Source organism: Scyliorhinus torazame, chromosome 29 (assembly GCF_047496885.1).
Source record: "Scyliorhinus torazame isolate Kashiwa2021f chromosome 29, sScyTor2.1, whole genome shotgun sequence".
Lineage (NCBI taxonomy): Eukaryota > Metazoa > Chordata > Chondrichthyes > Carcharhiniformes > Scyliorhinidae > Scyliorhinus > Scyliorhinus torazame.
In genome coordinates, this window is record NC_092735.1 from 12,028,645 (window position 1) to 12,047,194 (window position 18,550).

At 48.4% G+C, this 18,550-nt stretch overlaps 1 protein-coding gene across 2 annotated transcripts in view; it reads left to right on the forward strand.

Annotated features, from left to right (window-relative positions):
• The first annotated feature begins 497 nt into the window (after nt 1-497).
• The window catches only part of LOC140403868 (protein FAM234B-like), a 161,485-nt gene continuing 143,432 nt past the window's right edge, over nt 498-18,550 (forward strand). For both annotated transcript variants that reach the window (XM_072492077.1, XM_072492078.1), the window contains exons 1-3: nt 498-605; nt 13,689-14,099; nt 17,828-17,944. In XM_072492077.1, coding sequence (XP_072348178.1) covers nt 569-605; nt 13,689-14,099; nt 17,828-17,944 — 565 coding nt within the window. In that variant the 5' untranslated portion in view covers nt 498-568. The remainder of the gene's footprint in view (nt 606-13,688; nt 14,100-17,827; nt 17,945-18,550) is intronic.

The following is an 18,550-nucleotide window of genomic DNA, read 5'->3' on the forward strand; positions in this document are numbered from 1 at the left end:
AGCCTGACTGGAGTATTCCATAAAGGCTTTAGAAAAGAGTGAGCATAAGACTTACGAGAATGGCTCTAGTGATGAGGAACTCCAGTTAAAGGGATACAATGGAGATGGGGGGGGGGGGGGGGGGGGGAGCTTGTGGGAAGTGTGAAAAGTCACGAAGGGTAGCCATAATGTGGCGATGCTGGCGTTGGACTGGGGTGGGCACAGTCAGAAGTCTGACAACACCAGGTTAAAATACAACAGGTTTGTTTGGAATCACTAGCTTTCAGAGCACAGCTCCTCCATCAGGTGAGTGGAGCCAGAGCGAAGCAGCCCGTTCAGCGCCTCGACGTGTTTGCCACGTCACCAACCCCTGGGACACACCAGCCAGCGAAGGGGCGTAACTGGAAAGCGGTCCGGAGGGAACTCGGCCTTGCGCACGCGCGGTTGGGGGCTGGTCGGAGCGTTTCCCAGCTGGCCTCCAGCTCCCAACGGCCCTTGCGCGCACACACGCAGTGGTGGTGCCGGCCGGAATGTTTCCCAGCTGGCCTACAACTCCCGGCGGCTCTTGCGCGCGGTGAGCAGGCGCAAGATGGCGGCGGCTCTGTCCAGGGCGCTGAAGCTTCCCGGTAAGTGAGACCCCAGTCAGCCGGCTGCCACCGGGCAAACGACAACCGGCTCCACTGAATGTTTACCTCTCAACCACCACCACCATGCAGATTTAAGTTCACGCTCGCATGACTCGCCTTTATTATCACGTTTCAATAAAAACAAAATGCTTGAGGGGGTCACTCAGCAGGTCTGGCAGCCTCTGTGGAGGGAGAACAACCTCGAATGAATCATATGGGCTGGAAAGACTCTGTTTCTGAGATTTCCCCCATTACCATTTCTGTTTTATTTCAGATTTCAGCGGGTCTGGCAGCCTCTGTGGAGGGAGAAGCAGTGCTGAAGAAAGCATATGGACTCAAAGGGAAACATATGGGCTCGAAAGGCCAACTCTGTTTCTCGCTCCGCCGATATTGCCAGACTTGCTGAGCTTCCCTCCCACCCACCATTTTCTGTATTCATTTCAAATTTCCAGCATCCGCAATCTTTCGCGTTTAATTTTTATTTTCTGTTATTTCTGCATTGAAGAATCGAAGCTGTGTAAACCTGTCACACTGTGAATGTTATCCTCCAGCCATCAGTGGCGCACCAGTCTCAGCTGAAGGCCCCCGGTTCTGATGGTCAATATGTTTCTGGCCTCTGATGGAACTGTTGATAAGGGGAACTTATGCATTGCAAAAGTTCATATGTAATGGTGGGCAGATGGGAAATAATTTGCAAACTCGTTCTAGACGGGCGCAAGAATCAGAAGCCTGGGAATATTGTGTTGTAATGCAGAGGGGCACACCCATTCAAGATCATCTTTGAATTGGGGGGTTAGTATTTGCGAATATTGGAACCTGATTCCTTTATTGGGCAAGTCTGGATATTTGAGACAGCACTCTGCTGTCAGATAGGGTGGCACAGTGGTTAGCACTGTTGCTTCACTGCACTAGGGACCCGGGTTCGATTCCCAGCTTGGCTCACTGTGTGGAGTCTGCTCATTCTCCCCTTGTCTGCGTGGGTTTCCACCAGGTGCTCTGGTTTCTTCCCACAAGTCCTGAAATAAGTGCTTGTTAGGTGAATTGGACATTCTGAATTCTCCCTCAGTGTACCCGAACAGGCGCCGGAGTGTGGCAACTAAGGGCTTTTCACAGAAACTTCATTGCAATGTTAATATAAGCCTACTTGTGACACTGATAAAGATTATTATTGAGAATCCATAGAATATCTACAATGCAGAAGGAGGCTATTTGGCCTATTGAGTCTGAACTGACTCTCCGAAAGAGAACCCTACTGAGGCCCACTCACCTGCAGCCCCACCAAACCTGCAAATCTTTGGACTCTGGCAGGGAACTTATGCAGACACCGGGAGAATGAACAAACTTAACACAGTCACCAAGACCAGAATCGATCCCTGGTGCTGTGGCCAGAGGTGCTGACCACTGGATCACCGTGCTGCCAGAATCAGTCTTTAAGGTTTCCAAGATTGACCCCCTGGTAATTTTCCCCAAAGGAAATCTAGATATCAGGCTTAACTACTATTTGGTATTTAAAAAAAAAAAAGATTTTATTGAAGCATTTGTAATTTTCACAATTTAACATATTGACATTTCTAAAACAACCGTGCGGGTCGATGCACAAAATGCCCCCTAAAATAACAACACACAATAAACCACATACCCCATTTCTCCCGCCCTATCCCCAATTACCCTTATACTAAATTCCCTGTCCTTATTTAACATTACCGTGCCTCCTATTTTCCTCCCCCCCCCCCCCAACACCTTTTCCCTTTCCCCCCTTACTGCTGCTGTTCAGTTTTTGTCAAAGAAATCGATGAACTGCTGCCAACTCCGGGCGAATGCCTGTATTGATCCTCTTAAAGGAAACTTGATTTTCTCCAGACTGAGAAACTCTACCATATCGCTGACCCACACTCCTGATTTCGGGGGCCCCGAGTCCCTCCATCTCAGCAAGATCCATCTCCGGGCCACCAGGGAGGAGAAGGCCAGAATATCGGCCCCCACTTTTGCCCCCGGATCTTCCGACACCCCAAATATTGCAAATTCTGGACCCAAATATTGCAAATTCTGGATATTTGGTAGTTTAATAAGTCATGTCTCAGCCAGTTTTAATTCTTGGTTTGTACTGCCTTATGTTGGTTCCTGCAGGATTATCTGTGGAAGTGCTATACTTGGCCTTAGTACCCCAGGGGAATGGTTAATTACAATTTAGGGACTCCAGTGTGACCCTGGAGATATCTGGTAAACATCTGATCAGCTCAGTAAAATCTGCATGTCTCATCAAAAAGCCAGAATCAGAAATTAGTCATTTAGAATAGGGCTTCCAGTCACCAATCCGTGACTGTAAGGAAGAAGAGAGTTTCCCTCGTGAGCCAATAGTTCCGAGGGTGAAGAGAGGCCCCCTAGTGAGCAAATTAATGATGTGAGGGAGACGAGAGCTCCCCCAGTGGGCCAGTGAAAAAGTGGGAAGGAAAAATCAGCACCCCTACTGAGCCAATGAATAGGTGCGAAGGAGAAGAGAGCTTCTCTCGTGGGCAGTAAATATGTGTGCGTGAGAAGAAATCTCTTTGTGTGCCAATGAATGAGCACACGGGTGAAGGGAGCACCCCTAATTAGCCAATGAATGAGTGCGAGGGAGAAGAGAGCTCCCCAAGTGGGCCAATGAATTAGTGCGAGGGAGAAGAGAGCTCCCCCAGTGGGCCAATGAATCAGTGCGAGGGAGAAGAGAGCTCTCCCAGTGGGCCAATGAGTCAGTGCGAGGGAGAAGAGAGCTCCCCTAGTGGGCCATTGAGTCAGTACAAGGGAGAAGAGAGCTCCCCTAGTGGGCCAATGAATCAATGCGAGGGAGAAGAGAGCTCCCCCTAGTGGGCTAGTAAATGAGCGCGAGTGAGAAGAATGCGCCCCTTGTGGGTGAGTAAATGAGTGCCAGGGAGTCCAGAGCTCCGCGAGTGCGCCAGTGAATAGATGTGAGGGAGACAATCGCACTCCTATTGGGTGAATCGATGAGTGCAAGGTAGAAGAGAGCTACCCTAGTGAGCTAATACATCAAGCTCCTCCTTGTTAATTAGGAATGAAATTAAATCAATAGCACTAAACGACATAGGGTCCGATGATGTGGAGTCTGTGTGGGTAGAGTTGAGGAACCACAAAGGCAAAAAAACCATAATGGGAGTTATGTACAGGCCTCCTAACAGTGGTCAGGACCAGGGGCACAAAATGCACCACAAAATAGAAAGTGCATGTCAGAAAGGCAAGGTCACAGTGATCATGGGGGACTTCAATATGCAGGTGGACTGGGTAAATAATGCTGCCAGTGGACCCAAGGAAAGGGAATTCATTGAATGTTTACAGGAGGGCTTTTTGGAACAGCTTGTGATGGAGCCCACACGAGGGAACAGGCCATTCTGGACTTCGTGTTATGTAATGAGCCAGACTTAATTAAAGATCTTAAAGTAAGGGAACACTTAGGAGGCAGTGATCATAATATGGTCGAATTCAATCTCCAATTTGAAAGAAAGAAGGAGAATCAGATGTAAAGGTGTTACAGTTAAATAAAGGTAACTACAGGGGCATGAGGGAGGAACTGACGAAAATCGACTGGGAGCAGAGCCTAGTGGGAAAGACAGTAGAACAGCAATGGCAGGAGTTTCTGGGAGTAATTGAGGACACAGTACAGAAGTTCATCCCAAAGAAAAGAAAGGTTATCAGAGGGGGGATTAGGCAGCCATGGCTGACAAAGGAAGTTAGAGAATGCATCAAAGCAAAAGAGAAAGCCTATAATGTGGCAAAGAGTAGTGGGAAGTCAGAAGATTGGGAAGGCTACAAAAACAAACAGAGGATAACAAAGAGAGAAATAAGGAAAGAGAGGATCAATTATGAAGGTAGGCTAGCCAGTAACATTAGGAATGATAGTAAAAGTTTCTTTAAATACATTAAAAACAAACGGGAGGCAAAAGTAGACATTAGGCCGCTCCAAAATGACGCTGCTAATCTAGTGATGGGAGACGAGGAAATAGCTGAGGAACTAAATAAGTACTTTGCGTCAGTCTTCACAGTAGAAGACATGAGTAATATCCCAACAATTCAGGAGAGTCAGGGGGCAGAGTTGAATATGGTAGCCATCACAAAGGAGAAAGTGCTGGAGAAACTAAGAGGTCTAAAAATTGATAAATCTCCGGGCCCAGGTGGGCTACATCCTAGAGTTCTAAAGGAGATAGCTGAAGAAATAGTGGAGGCGTTAGTTATGATCTTTCAAAAGTCACTGGAGTCAGGGAAAGTCCCAGAGGATTGGAAAATCGCTGTTGTAACCCCCCCTGTTCAAGAAGGGAACAAGGAAAAAGATGGAAAATTATAGGCCAATTAGCCTAACCTCGGTTGTTGGCAAGATTCTAGAATCCATTGTTAAGGATAAGATTTCTAAATTCTTGGAAGTGCAGGGTCGGATTAGGACAAGTCAGCATGGATTTAGTAAGGAGAGATCGTGCCTGACAAACCTGTTAGAGTTCTTTGAAGAGATAACAAATAGGTTAGACCAAGGAGAGCCAATGGATGTTATCTATCTTGACTTCCAAAAGGCCTTTGATCAGGTGCCTCACGGGAGACTGCTGAGTAAAATAAGGGCCCATGGTATTTGAGGCAAGGTACTAACATGGATTGACGATTGGCTGTCAGGCAGAAGGCAGAGAGCTGGGATAAAAGGTTCTTTTTCGGAATGGCAACCGGTGACGAGTGGTGTCCCGCAGGGTTCAGTGTTGGGGCCACAGCTGTTCTCTTTATATATTAACGATCTAGATGACGGGACTGGGGGCATTCTGGCTAAGTTTGCCGATGATACAAAGATAGGTGGAGGGGCAGGTAGGATGGAGGAGGTGGGGAGGCTGCAGGAAGATTTAGACAGTTTAGGGGAGTGGTCCAAGAAATGGCTGATGAAATTCAACGTGGGCAAGTGCGAGGTCTTGCACTTTGGAAAAAAGAATAGAGGCATGGACTATTTTCTAAACGGTGACAAAATTCATAATGCTGAAGTGCAAAGGGACTTGGGAGTCCTAGTCCAGGATTCTCTAAAGGTAAACTTGCAGGGTGAGTCTGTAATTAAGAAAGCAAATGCAATGTTGTCATTTATCTCAAGAGGCTTGGAATATAAAAGCAGGGATGTACTTCTGAAGCTTTATAAAGCATTAGTTAGGCCCCATTTAGAATACTGTGAGCAATTTTGGGCCCCACACCTCAGGAAGGACATACTGGCACTGGAGCGAGTCCAGCGGAGATTCACACGGATGATCCCAGGAATGGTAGGCCTAACATACGATGAATGTCTGAGGATCCTGGGATTATATTCATTGGAGTTTAGGAGGTTGAGGGGAGATCTAATAGAAACTTACAAGATAATGAATGGCTTAGATAGGGTGGATGTAGGGAAGTTGTTTCCATTAGCAGGGGAGACTAGGACCCGGGGGCACAGCCTTAGAATAAAAGGGAGTCACTTTAGAACAGAGATGAGGAGAAATTTCTTCAGCCAGAGAGTGGTGGGTCTGTGGAATTTGTTGCCACAGAGGGCAGTGGAGGCCGGGACGTTGAGTGTCTTTAAGACAGAAGTTGATAAATTCTTGATTTCTCGAGGAATTAAGGGCTATGGAGAGAGAGCGGGTAAATGGAGTTGAAATCAGCCATGATTGAATGGTGGAGTGGACTCGATGGGCCGAATGGCGTTACTTCCGCTCCTATGTCTTATGGCGTAGGCCAATGAATGGGTGCAAGGGTGAAGGGACCACACTTAGTGGGCCAGTGAATTGGTGCAAAGGAGAAGGGAGCTCCCCGACTGGGCCAATGAATAGGTGTGAGGGAGAGGAGAGGTCCCTTATTGGGCTAATGAATAAGTGTGAGGGAGAAGAGAGTGCCCCTCGTGGGCCAATCAATAGGTGCGAAGGAGGAGAGAGCACCTTTAATGGGCCAATGAATAGGTGCGAGGGTGAAGATTGCTCCCCTACTGGGCCAATGAATAGGTGCGAGGGAGAGAGCTCCCCTAGTGGGGCCAATGAATGAGTGCGAGGGAGAAAAATGTGCCCCTAGTGGATGAGTAAATGAATGCGAGGGAGTGAAGAGCTTCGCAAGTGGGCCAATGAATGAGTGCGAGGGAGAAGAAAGTGCCCCTCGTGGGCCAATGAATGCCGTGGGCAGCACGGTAGCACAGTGGTTAGTACTGTTGCTTCACAGCACCTGAATTCGATTCCCGCCCCGGGTCACTGTCCGTGTGAAGTTTGCACATTCTCCCCATGACTGCATGGGTCTCACCCCACAACCCAAAGATGTGCAGGGTAGGTGGATTGGCAATCTAAATTGCCCCTTAATTGGAAAAGAAAATAATTGGGTACTCTAAATTTAAAAGAAAAAGCGAATTTCCGCCAAGTGGTGCGGAATCTCTGCTCAGACCCTCTTATTTCAAATTTTATTTTTCTAACCTCAGGAATTCAGCACGATCTAGGAGCCATTCCGAGGCTTGTGCGGTGCTGCCGACTTCCACACTAGCAGAAGTCTCCTGGCAATCAGTGAGGCGAAGGTCAGGGCCTCCGCTTCTTTTCAAGTCCAGATCTCTGAACGCTCTGACATCCCGATGACTGCCACAGACGGACAAGGCTCCATCTCAACCCCCGCCACTTTGGACATAGCCTCGAAGAAGGCCATCCAGAATTCCCTGAGCTTGGGGCAGGACCAGAACATGTGGGTGTAGTTGGCTGGACTCCTGGCACCTCTTGCACTTGTTCTCCACCTCCAGGAAGTACCTGCTCATGCGTGTCTTGGTGAGGTGTGTCCGCCGCCTCCGCTCCGCCCTTAAGGGGGTTTACTGGGAAGATTTTGCTCTTCACAGGTTGAGTTTGTAACCAGAGACCGCGCTAAAATCCCTGAGGAGTCCAGTTATCATTCCCATGCTGAGAATTCATTTTCCCTCAGATGGTGGAACTTCCATGGGTCTAACCCCCCCCCCCCCCAAGCTGTGCCATAGAAACATAGAAAATAGAAGCAGGAGAAGGCCATTTGGCCCTTCAAGCCTCCTCTGCCATTCATTATGATCATGGCTGATCATCGTTCAGTACCCTGATCCTGCTTTTCCCCCATATCCCTTGATCCCTTTAACCCCAAGAGCTATATCTAATTCCTTCTTGAAATTACACCACATTTTGGCCTCAAATACTTTTTGTGGTAGCAAATTCCACCGATTCACTACTCTCTCTGGGTGAAGAAATTTCCCCTCACCTCAGTCCTAAAAGATTTACCCCTTGTCCTCAAACTATGAACCCCTAGTTCTGGACTCCCCCACCATCGGAAACATTCTTTCTGAATCGACCCTGTCTAATCCTTTTAGAATTTTGTAAGTTTCTATGAGATCCCCTCTCACTCTTCTAAACTGCACTGAATATAATCCTGACCGATTTAGTCTCTCCTCACATATGACAGTCCCGCCATCCCAGGAATCAGTCTGGTAAATCTTCGCTGCGCTCCCTCCACGGCAAGAACATCCTTCCTCAGATACGGACACCAAAACTGCTCACAATATTCCAGGTGTGGCCTCCCCAATGCCCTCTACTAGTGATTTTCAAAATTTTCGCCCGGGACCAATTTTTACCAAATGGCCAACTGTTGCGACCATGCTGACTGCCCGTTGCGACCCACGCTGACCGCCCGTTGCGACCCACGCTGACCGCCCGTTGCGACCCGCGCTGACCGCCCGTTGCGACCCGCACTGACCGCCCGTTGCGACCCGCGCTGACCGCCCGTTGCGACCCGCGTTGACCGCCCGTTGCGACCCGCGCTGACCGCCCGTTGCGACCCGCGCCGACCGCCCGTTGCGACCCGCGCCGACCGCCCGTTGCGACCCGCGCCGGCTGCCCGTTGCGACCCGCGCCGGCCGCCCGTTGCGACCCGCGCCGGCCGCCCGTTGCGACCCGCGCCGGCCGCCCGTTGCGACCCGCGCCGGCCGCCCGTTGCGACCCGCGCCGGCCGCCCGTTGCGACCCGCGCCGGCCGCCCGTTGCGACCCATGACCTTCATGACCCACCATTTTCATGACAGGTGAGCCTGCCCGGTCCCCTCAATCTCACTTGCTTTGTCATTCAGTGTTTCATTTCTGATCATGACTTCCGCTGATGATTTAAGACCTCACTGCATCCGTTGAAAAAAATAGAGGTTTGTCCTTGAACATGCCATGTTTAGTCTTCAAATGTCTTTGAAGTTCTGAGTGTGAGAAGAGAAGCCAGTGCTTCACTGCATATAACACACATGAACTTTGAATCCTGATATGCATCGGCACAATTATAACCCAAACATCATGTAGTCATCTTTAAGCTGCTTTGTTCTTGTTTTCGGCTTCTTCATGGGTTGTTCACCAGAGGCCCTGGAGCTCACACCTGCACTGCAAGCAGCTGCAAGATGGACAAATCTCTCTCGTGCCCAAAACACATGACATCAGCATACAGAGTGCGTGACCTGCTCTCTGCTGCCGCCGTTCATAGAATTTCATAGAATTTACAGTGCAGAAGGAGGCCATTCGGCCCATCGAGTCTGCACCGGCTCTTGGAAAGAGCACCCTACCCAAGCCCACACCACCCTATCCCCATAACCCAGTAACCCCACTCAACCAACACAGGGCAATTTTGGACACTAAGGGCAATTTATCCTGGCCAATCCACCTAACCTGCACATCTTTGGACTGTGGGAGGAAACCGGAGCACCCGGAGTAAACCCACGCACACACGGGGAGAGTGTGCAGACTCCGCACAGTCAGTGACCCAGCCGGGAATCGAACCTGGGACCCTGGAGCTGTGAAGCAATTGCGCTAACCGCTATGCTATCGTGCTGCCTATGAAATTCTATGAAACGTGCCCGCGACCCACCTGTGGGTCATGACCCTGAGTTTGAAAACCCCTGCCATATACAATTGCAATAAAACAACAAATCCTGTCACTATGAAGGCGAACATACCATTTGCATTCTTTTTCGAAGAGGTGACCACGTGTGTAGATGAGGGAAATGCATTTGACGTAGTCCACTTGGACTTCAGCAAGGTTTTCAGTAAGGTGCCACATGGGAGACTGTTAGTGAAGGTTAAGAGCACATGGGATCCAAGAAATTTGGCAAATTGGATCCAGAATTGGCTGAATGGCAGGAAGCAGAGAGTGATGGCCAAGGGGTGTTTTTCTAACGGGAAACATGTGTCCAGTGGAGTCTCGCTCGGATCAGCGTTGGGGCCCTTGCTGTTTGTGGTTTATAGAAATGATTTAAATATGAATGTCGGAGGGTTGGTCAGTAAGTTTGTGGATGATATGAAAATTGGTTGGTTGGTAAATAGGAGGATAGCCTTCGATTACAGGAGGATATAGATGGGCTGGTCAGATGAGCTGATCAGTGGCAAATGGAATTCAATCCGGATAAATGTGAGGTAATGCACATGGGCAGGACAAACAAGGGAATACATGATAAACGGCATGACCCTGGGAAGCACCGAGGATCAGAGGGATCTTGGTGTGCATGTACACCGGCCCCTTAAGGTAGCAGGGGAGGTGGATACAGTGATTAGGGAGGCATATGGTATATTTGCCTCTATTAGCCGAGGCACAGAGTTTTAAGAGCAGGGAGGTTATGCTGGAACTGTATAAAACATTGGTTAGGTCGCAGCTAGAGTATTGTGTGCAGTTCTGGAGTCCACATTATAGGAGGGATGTGATAGCACTGTACAGGGTGCAGAGGAGATTTACCAGGATGTTGCCCGTACAGGAGAGTTTTAACTATGAAGATCGGATAGACTGGAGTTGTTTACGTTGGAGCAGAGGAGACTGAGGTGGGACATGATTGAGATGGATAAGATTATGAGGGGCATAGATAGAGTGGACAGGAAGAAACTTTTCCCCTTGTGGAGGGGCCAATGACTGTGGGCATAGATTTACGGTAAGGGGCAGGAGGTTTAGAGGGGATGTGAGGAAAACCTTTTCACCCAGAGGGGGGTGGGAGTCTGGAACTCGCTGCCTGAAAGGGTGGTGGAGGCAGAGACCCTCATAACATTTATGAAGTATTTAGATGTGCACTTGTGATGCCAAGGCATATGGGCCAAGTGCTGGAAGATGGGATTAGAATACAATGGTGGTTGTTTTTGACTGGTGCAGATGCGATGGGCCGAAGAGCCTCTCCTGTGCTGAAGACCTCAATGACTCTGTGACAACTGTCTGTGCGGAGTCTGCACATCCTCCCCGTGTCTACATGGGTTTCCTCCGGGTGCTCCGGTTTCCTCCCACAGTCCAAAGATGTGCAGGTTAGGTGGCTTGGCCATGATAAATTGCCCTTAGTGTCCAAAATTGCCCTTAGTGTCCAAAATTGCCCTTAGTGTTGGGTGGGGTTACTGGGTTATGGGGATAGGGTGGAGGTGTGGATCTTGGGTAGGGTGCTCTTTCCAAGAGCCGGTGCAGACTCGATGGGCTGAATGGCCTCCTTCTGCACTGTAAATTCTATGAAATTCTAACTCTTGTTCAAAAGGGAATAAGATAAATACTCGGAAGAGAGAAAGCTCCAACGGTGTGAGGAAAGAGTTGGGGAATGGGACTAAGCAGGTTTAATAACTTAATTGAAGCCTACTTGTGACAATAAGCGATTTTCATTTCATTTCAAAAGGGACGAGCAGACTCAAGGGGCTGGACCGTCTCTTCCTGCAGTGACCCACTGCACCACAAGAGTTCTCCAACTGCATGCAGTGGACTTTGGAAGATCCCTGGGAGAAAGTCACATGCTCTAACTTGTGAGGTGTGAGGGGAGGAGGAGGAGGAGGAGGAGGAGGGGGGGGGGTGGACGACAGAAATAATCAAAAGTCGTGTTCTAATAAGGTAGGAGCAGGAGGAGGCCACTCAGCCCCTCGGGCCTACTCTGCCTTCAATAACACCACGGCTGATCTGATTGGAACCTCAACCCCACATTCCCGCCCACCCCGATAACCTTGCACCCCCTTGTTAATCAAGAATCTAACTAACTCAGCCTTAAAATTATTCAGAGATTCTGCTTCCACTGCCTTTTTCCCCTGTCTTAAGTGGGCGACCCCATATTTTTAAACAGTGACCCGGATTCTCAGACAAGAGGAAATATCCTCTCCACATCCATCCTGTCAACACCCCTCAGTTTCGATTAAGTCATCTTCTAAACTCCCATTTGCAGCAAGCCTAACCTCTCTCACCTTCCCTCATAAAACAACCAGCCCAACCTGGTATTGGTCTGGTAAATCCTCACTGAACTTCTTTCAACGCATTTACATCTTTTCTTAAATAAGGAGACCAATACTGTACACAGTACTCCTGAAGTAGCCTCACCAATGCCCTGTGAAGCTGAAACATAACTTCCCTACTTTTGTAATCAATTCCCCTCACAATTAACGACAGCATTCCATTAGCTTTCTAAATTAATGGCTGTACATGTTTACATGTACATGTTTACTAGCCTTTTGTGATTCATGCGCTAGGACACCCAGATGAATGAAAATTGCTTATTGTCACAAGTAGGCTTCAAAGTTGCCACATTCCGGCGCTTGTTCGGGGAGGCTGTTACGGGAATTGAACCGTGCTGCTGGCCTGCCTTGGTCTGATTTCAAAGCCAGCGATTTAGCCCTGTGCTAAACACCTCGACACCTCCGAGCTCTGCAACCTCTCACCATTTAGATAAAAAGCTTCGTAAAATTTCTTCCAGCCAAAAGGGAAAATTTCACATTTTCCCACATCATATTTTTTCCCACTCACTTAACCTAGCCAGGGTCCCAGGTTCGATTCCGGCTTGGGTCACTGTCTGTGTGGAGTCTGCACGTTCTCCCCGTGTCTGCATGGGTTTCCTCCGGGTGCTCCGGTTTCCTCCCGCAAGTCCCGAAAGAGGTGCTTATTAGTGAATTCAACATTCTGAATTCTCCCTCCATGTACCCGAACAGGCGCCAGAGTGTGGCGACTAGGGGATTTTCACAGAAACTTCATTCCTGGGATCATTCTTGTGAACCTCCTCTGGACCCTGTGCTGGCCTTGGAAATGGTCCAGAGGAGGTTCACAAGAATGATCCCTGGAATGAAGAGCTTATCATAGAATTTAATAGAATTTACAGTGCAGAAGAAGGCCATTCGGCCAATCGAGTCTGCACCGGCTCTTGGAAAGAGCACCCTACCCAAGGTCCACACCTCCACTCTATCCCCAGTAACCCCTCCCAACACTAAGGGCAATTTTAGACACTAAGGACAATTTAGCATGGCCAATCCACCTAACCTGCACATCTTTGGACTGTGGGAGGAAACCGGAGCACCCGGAGGAAACCCACGCACACATGGGGAGAATGTGCAGACTCCGCACAGACAGTGACCCAAGCCGGAATCGAACCTGGGACCCTGGAGCCAATTGTGCTTTCCACAATGCTACTGATCTGCCTTATCGTATGAGGAACGGTTGAGGACTCTGGGTCTGTACTTGTTGGAGTTTAGAAGGATGAGGGGGGATCTTACAGAAACTTACAGGACACTGCGAGGCCTGGATAGAGTGGACGTGGAGAAGATGTTTCCACTTGTAGGAAAAACTTGAAGCAGAGGACACCATCTCAGACTAAAGGGACGATCCTTTAAAACTCAGATGAGGAGGAATTTCTTCAGCCTGGGGGTGGTAAATCTGTGGAACTCTTTGCCGCAGAAGGCTGTGGAGGCCAAATCGAGATAGATAGGTTCTTGATCAATAAGGGGATCAGGGGTTATGGGGAGAAGGCAGGAGAATGGAGATGAGAAAAATATCAGCCATGATTGAATGGCGGAGCAGATTCGATGGGCCGAGTGGCCTAATTCTGCTAATGTCTTATGGTTTTATGATCTTATTGCAGTGTCAATGTAAGCCTACTTGTGACAATAATAAAGATTGTTATTATCTATGACCCTTTCTTACGTCCTCTTCATAATTAACTTTCCTACCTATCTTTGCGTCGTCAGCAAATTTAACAACAAAATATCTTCAGTCCCTTCGTCCAAATCATTTATATAAATTGTTAAAATTGTAAAGTTTTTACAGGTGAGCAGAGTGTTGGTGAGCATTATTTTCCACAACCCTTCATTTTCCAGGGAAAAAGATTCACGATCTGGGAGAGTACGACCCACTCCGGCAGGCTGACAGTGATGACAGCGAGGACGATGGCAATCTCCGCTACCAGAAGAATGGAAACCTCCAGACCGAGGCTAGCATTGAGGTCACGTTTGACGGAGACGTGGACACTGCAGTCGAAATGCGCGCTCTGAAGGTGAAGCAATGGCGGCTGGATGAAACCAGCTCCGCGGAGGTCCGTGCAACCGAGGTGTCGGATGAGTTCACCATTAAAACCAGAAGGTCTCTCGTCCCTTGCCTGCGGACGGCTGCCTTCCTCCTCAGCCTTGCTTTCTCCATGGTCCTCGTCCTTATCTGTGCGTTCTTCACCCAGTGCCCACGGAGCCAGCCGCTGATGACCTCATGGAATCGAAGCCTAGGCCAAACCGCTGGTGAGCGGTGCTGGGAGGGCGGAAACGCGATAGTAGCCGTACTTTGTTTATTAGAGTGGGATGGGGGGAGAACGCCGCCTCGCAGTCCCAGTGCACTGCTGACGATCCCGCCGAGGGTGCACTGCTGACCTTTGCCCTGCCATATTTAGGAGGTGCTGAGCGGAGATCAGGCATGTCCACACACAAAGGAAGCTGAGCATCTCCAGCTGCTCTTCAACAACATTTATTTAAATTTAGTGTACCCTATTCTTTTTTTCCCAATTAAGGGGCAATTCAGCATGACCAATCCACCTACCCTGCACATCTTTGGGTTGTGGGGGTGAGACTCACGCAGACACGGGGAGAATGTGCAAACTCCACACGGGCAGGGACCCGAGGCCGGGTATCAAACCCGGGTCCTCGGCACCGTGAGGCAGCAGTGCTAACCACCGCCACCGTGCCACCCTGCTCTTCATCACCTTTGTAAATCTACACTGTCTGAGGTCAGACCACAATCTTGTAAAGTGGGGATAGCATATGGCCAGAGAGATTCACCAGAGAGAATGGAAAATGCACCGGAATTGTGAACAAATAGCACTTCTTTCTACTTCTATTAATTTTTCCTCCCTTCTCCTCCCACTGTCATGGAGCCAGTGTTTTAATGGGATACCACCCCCTCTGCCACATCTGCCAATGACACCCTGTCATCCGATGAGAGGATATCAGGAAGATGGGTTGGGAGTAGAAGGCCCTGCAATTTATCAGTCCTCCCGAAGATGAACTGCCCAGCACTCAATGTGTCCTGATGAGACTGTGCAGTCGAGATAGAAAATTAATGATTTGCGAGATATATTTTGCAGTGCACCCTCCCTGCAAGTCAGACGGTCAAACTCTTTTGTCACACCCAACCTCTCACACTCGCTCGTTAAGGCCGCGTCACTCAAGCGAGGAGCAGCACATCAGATGTATCAAAGTTAGAAATAAACAGGTGTAGAAATGGAAAGTCCTGGATTCCGTTGGATGACAGACCTTTTAACCAACACCTCAATGGCTACAAAAAAAAAATACAATGTGCATTGTCACGACCCCCTGGGCCAGTGCGTGGCCACTTTCAGCCTCACTTGACCCGGAGTCACAACACAAGTGCAATTAGATTTTATTTTTAAAAAACCGAGGACCTTGGCTGAGCCCAATAAACTGCAGCCACCAGGTTTGTAATTTTAACACTAATAACCTTTTATTATTTAACAGTAATATAATTAAGCTGACAAAAATGTAGATGACTACCTAATACCCCTTTCCCAACCTCCCCCTTCCAACTCTTTCCCCCCCCCCCCCTCCCCATCCCACTCCACAGACACACAGACAACACAAATGAAAGAGTGGTGGAGAGGGAAGAAAATGCTGATAAAATAAAAAGGATAAAGGTTCTCCGATGCACTAGGATGGTTTCCAGTTAGTATCTTTCAGGAGCTCAAGCTTTCGTTTTGATACTTCTTCCTTCTAGGCTTGAAAAAGTTTTCTCTGGCAAGGCTTTCTACTTTCTCTGTAGATTCAAGATAATTTCAAATACATACTTAAGATGGCACTCTGGTTTTAGAACAATAAAGCAATCCTTTACTTCAGCAGCGGGAGAGTGAGAGAGAGTTCCTTCTCCTGTCAAGGTCTAAACACTTCTTCCCGGCTCTCTAAGAAGCATCACGCAGGAACCAATCACTGACTGTTGTCAGGGGGATCTCTGTCCCTGGCTAATCCACAGGTTGCCAGCCGTCCAATCGAATTGACTTCCTCCAAAGTTGGTTCCCTTTTTTTTGGACTTTTAAAAATATATTTAAAGTACCCAATTCATTTTTTTTTCCCAATTAAGGGGAAATTCTACGTGGCCAATCCACCTATCCTGCAATCTTTGGGTTGTGGAGGTGAGACCCACGTAGACACTGAGACTGTGCAAACTCCGCAAAGACAGTGACCCGGGGCCGGGATCAAACCCGGGTCCTCAGCGCCGTGAGGCAGCAGTGCTAACCACTGTTCCACCATGTTGCACTCAAAGCTGGTTCCTAAAATTCACCCGGTGGTGACGGGGCTGTTTTCTCCTCTCCAAAATACAAAAGCTGGAGCACACTGTCCTGACTAGCAGGCAGACTCAGCTTTCAGTCCACTGCTTTTAGGCACATTCCGATTCTGGGTCCAGGGACCAAAAATAAATGGGAACAAAGGGAAATCAAAAGGAAGAACTCTAACAACAGCACCTTGCTTATTCAATGACAATGTACATTTACATAGCATCTTTCACGCCAAGATGTTTCACAGGCAGCCAATCATACAAAAATTGATATCGAGTCACAATATTTATCAAGACAAGAAAGGGGTAAGTTTTAAGGAGCATCTGAAAGAAGAAGAATCGAGGAAGGCAACCAGGTTTAAGGAGGGAATTCTAAATCTTAAGACCTCGGCAGCTGAGAGCATGGCCACTCATGTTGGAGCAGAAGCAATCGGAGAAGCATAATTGGAGGGGCACAGATATCTTGCAGGGTTGTAGGGCTGGGGAAGGTTACAGAGAGGGTCGAGGCCCTGAAACAATTTAAATATGACATCCACTGCCCCCCCTCGTTAACTCGACTAGTTGCATCCCCCAAGAATTCCAGTAGATTTGTCAAGCCTGATTTCCCTTTTGTAAATCCATGCCGATCCTGCCACTGCTTTCCAAGTGCTCTGCTATTAAATCTTTCCCCACGACTGACGTCAGGCCTGTTTTCTCTCTTCTTCCCTTTTTAATAAGTGGAGTTACATTAGCTACCCTCCAATCTCCGGCAACTGTTCCAGAGTCTATAGATTCTTAGAAGATGACCACCAATGCATCCACTATTTCTAGAGCCTCTTCCTTAAATACTCTGGAATGTAGATTATCAGGCCTGGAGATTTATCAGCCTTCAATCCCATCAATTTCCCCAAAACCATTTCCCTACTAATACTGATTTCCTTCAGTTCCTCCCTCTTACTAAACCCTGTGTTCCCCAACATTTCTGGTATGTTATTTGTGCCCTCTGAGAAGGCAGAACCAAAGTGTGTATTCAATTGGACTGTCATTTCTTTGTTCCCCATTATAAATTCCCCGTTATAAATATTACACGTCCCTGGTTGTCTTGATATTTTGGTTCTGAATTGCTGCTGGAAAATAGATTTGGCCTTCTGCTGGTGTCATTGGGAGGGTGGAGTTCATGAGAGACTGGGGGAAACACGAGGGAGGGCGAGACTTGGGAGAAACATCAGAGATGAAAGGGATATTGGGACCAAGGCAAGCAGATGGAGTTTGGGCCGCAAATTAGCCATGATCTCATGAAATGGTGGACTAGGATCCAGGGGCTGTGGCCTACTTAACTGTTCCAATGGAGCCAGCAGAATCACTGAGAAACTTGGGAGACACCAGGGAGAGAGTCCTGCCTGCTGCCTGCTCAAATTTTGAACCACACCAATATCATCCCTCAAATCTTTTGAATTGTAAAGGACAGATCTCCCTATCTCTCATCCAGAGGAGACTGTATCTGCAGCAGGTGACTGAGAGGTGGTCACCGTTACGTAAGAACAAGGGATTTGTATAAACTGACGGAAAAGCCCAAAAGATTTAACCATCTTTAAATGAATCAGCCCCGTGGGCTAAGAGGCCGTTGCTCATTCTGGGCTCTTTCCTGTGTTACTGTGTCTCTCCAACAATCCTTCCTATTCATCCCGGGCTTCTTTCTTTCCCACAGGTTTCCCTCCTGTGATAACCCTTTGGGATGTCAATGATGATCAAGTTTCTGATGTGATTGTTTCGTTCAGTTCCACTGGGAAAACACGGGACCAGAGAGGCGGCCTCCGACTACAAGGTAATGTAGGGACGGATGGAGCATTTGCTGCAGGCCTGGCAGCATCCGGACATTCCGGAACATTCACCTTCACTCCATCAATTCAAATTACGTCACCATTTATAACATGCACTGGACATAATAACCTCGTAAAGCAGATAACACCGTACCAGGCCGGGGCCCAAAGCCAACACAATCCTACATTTTAATCCATTCCTTTTCTGAGGGCTCGTTCTTGCTGGGTTACAGATGTGAATACTCTGGTTTCAGCTTTCTCTAAGGAATTTCCCAGGTGTGCCTTCCAATATCTCAAAGACTCCATTCCCTCCCGGTGTGTCTCCCAGTGATCTCCCACTAGTTTGCTCAGAAAGGCAATACAACTCCAACTAAATACTGCGAAGACCGAACCATTGTCTTAGGTCCGTGCAACAATCTCTTGTTCCCCAGCCATCATTTCCATCATTGGCAAGCAACAGCGTGAAGCTGAGCTGGACCATTTGCTCCATTGCTGTTCTGCTTGACCCATAAGATCACCTACTTCTACTTCTGTAACATTGCCCAACTGCACCCTAGCCTCAGCTCAGCCTCTCCTCAAACCCTCATCCGTGCATTTATTGCCTCGAGACT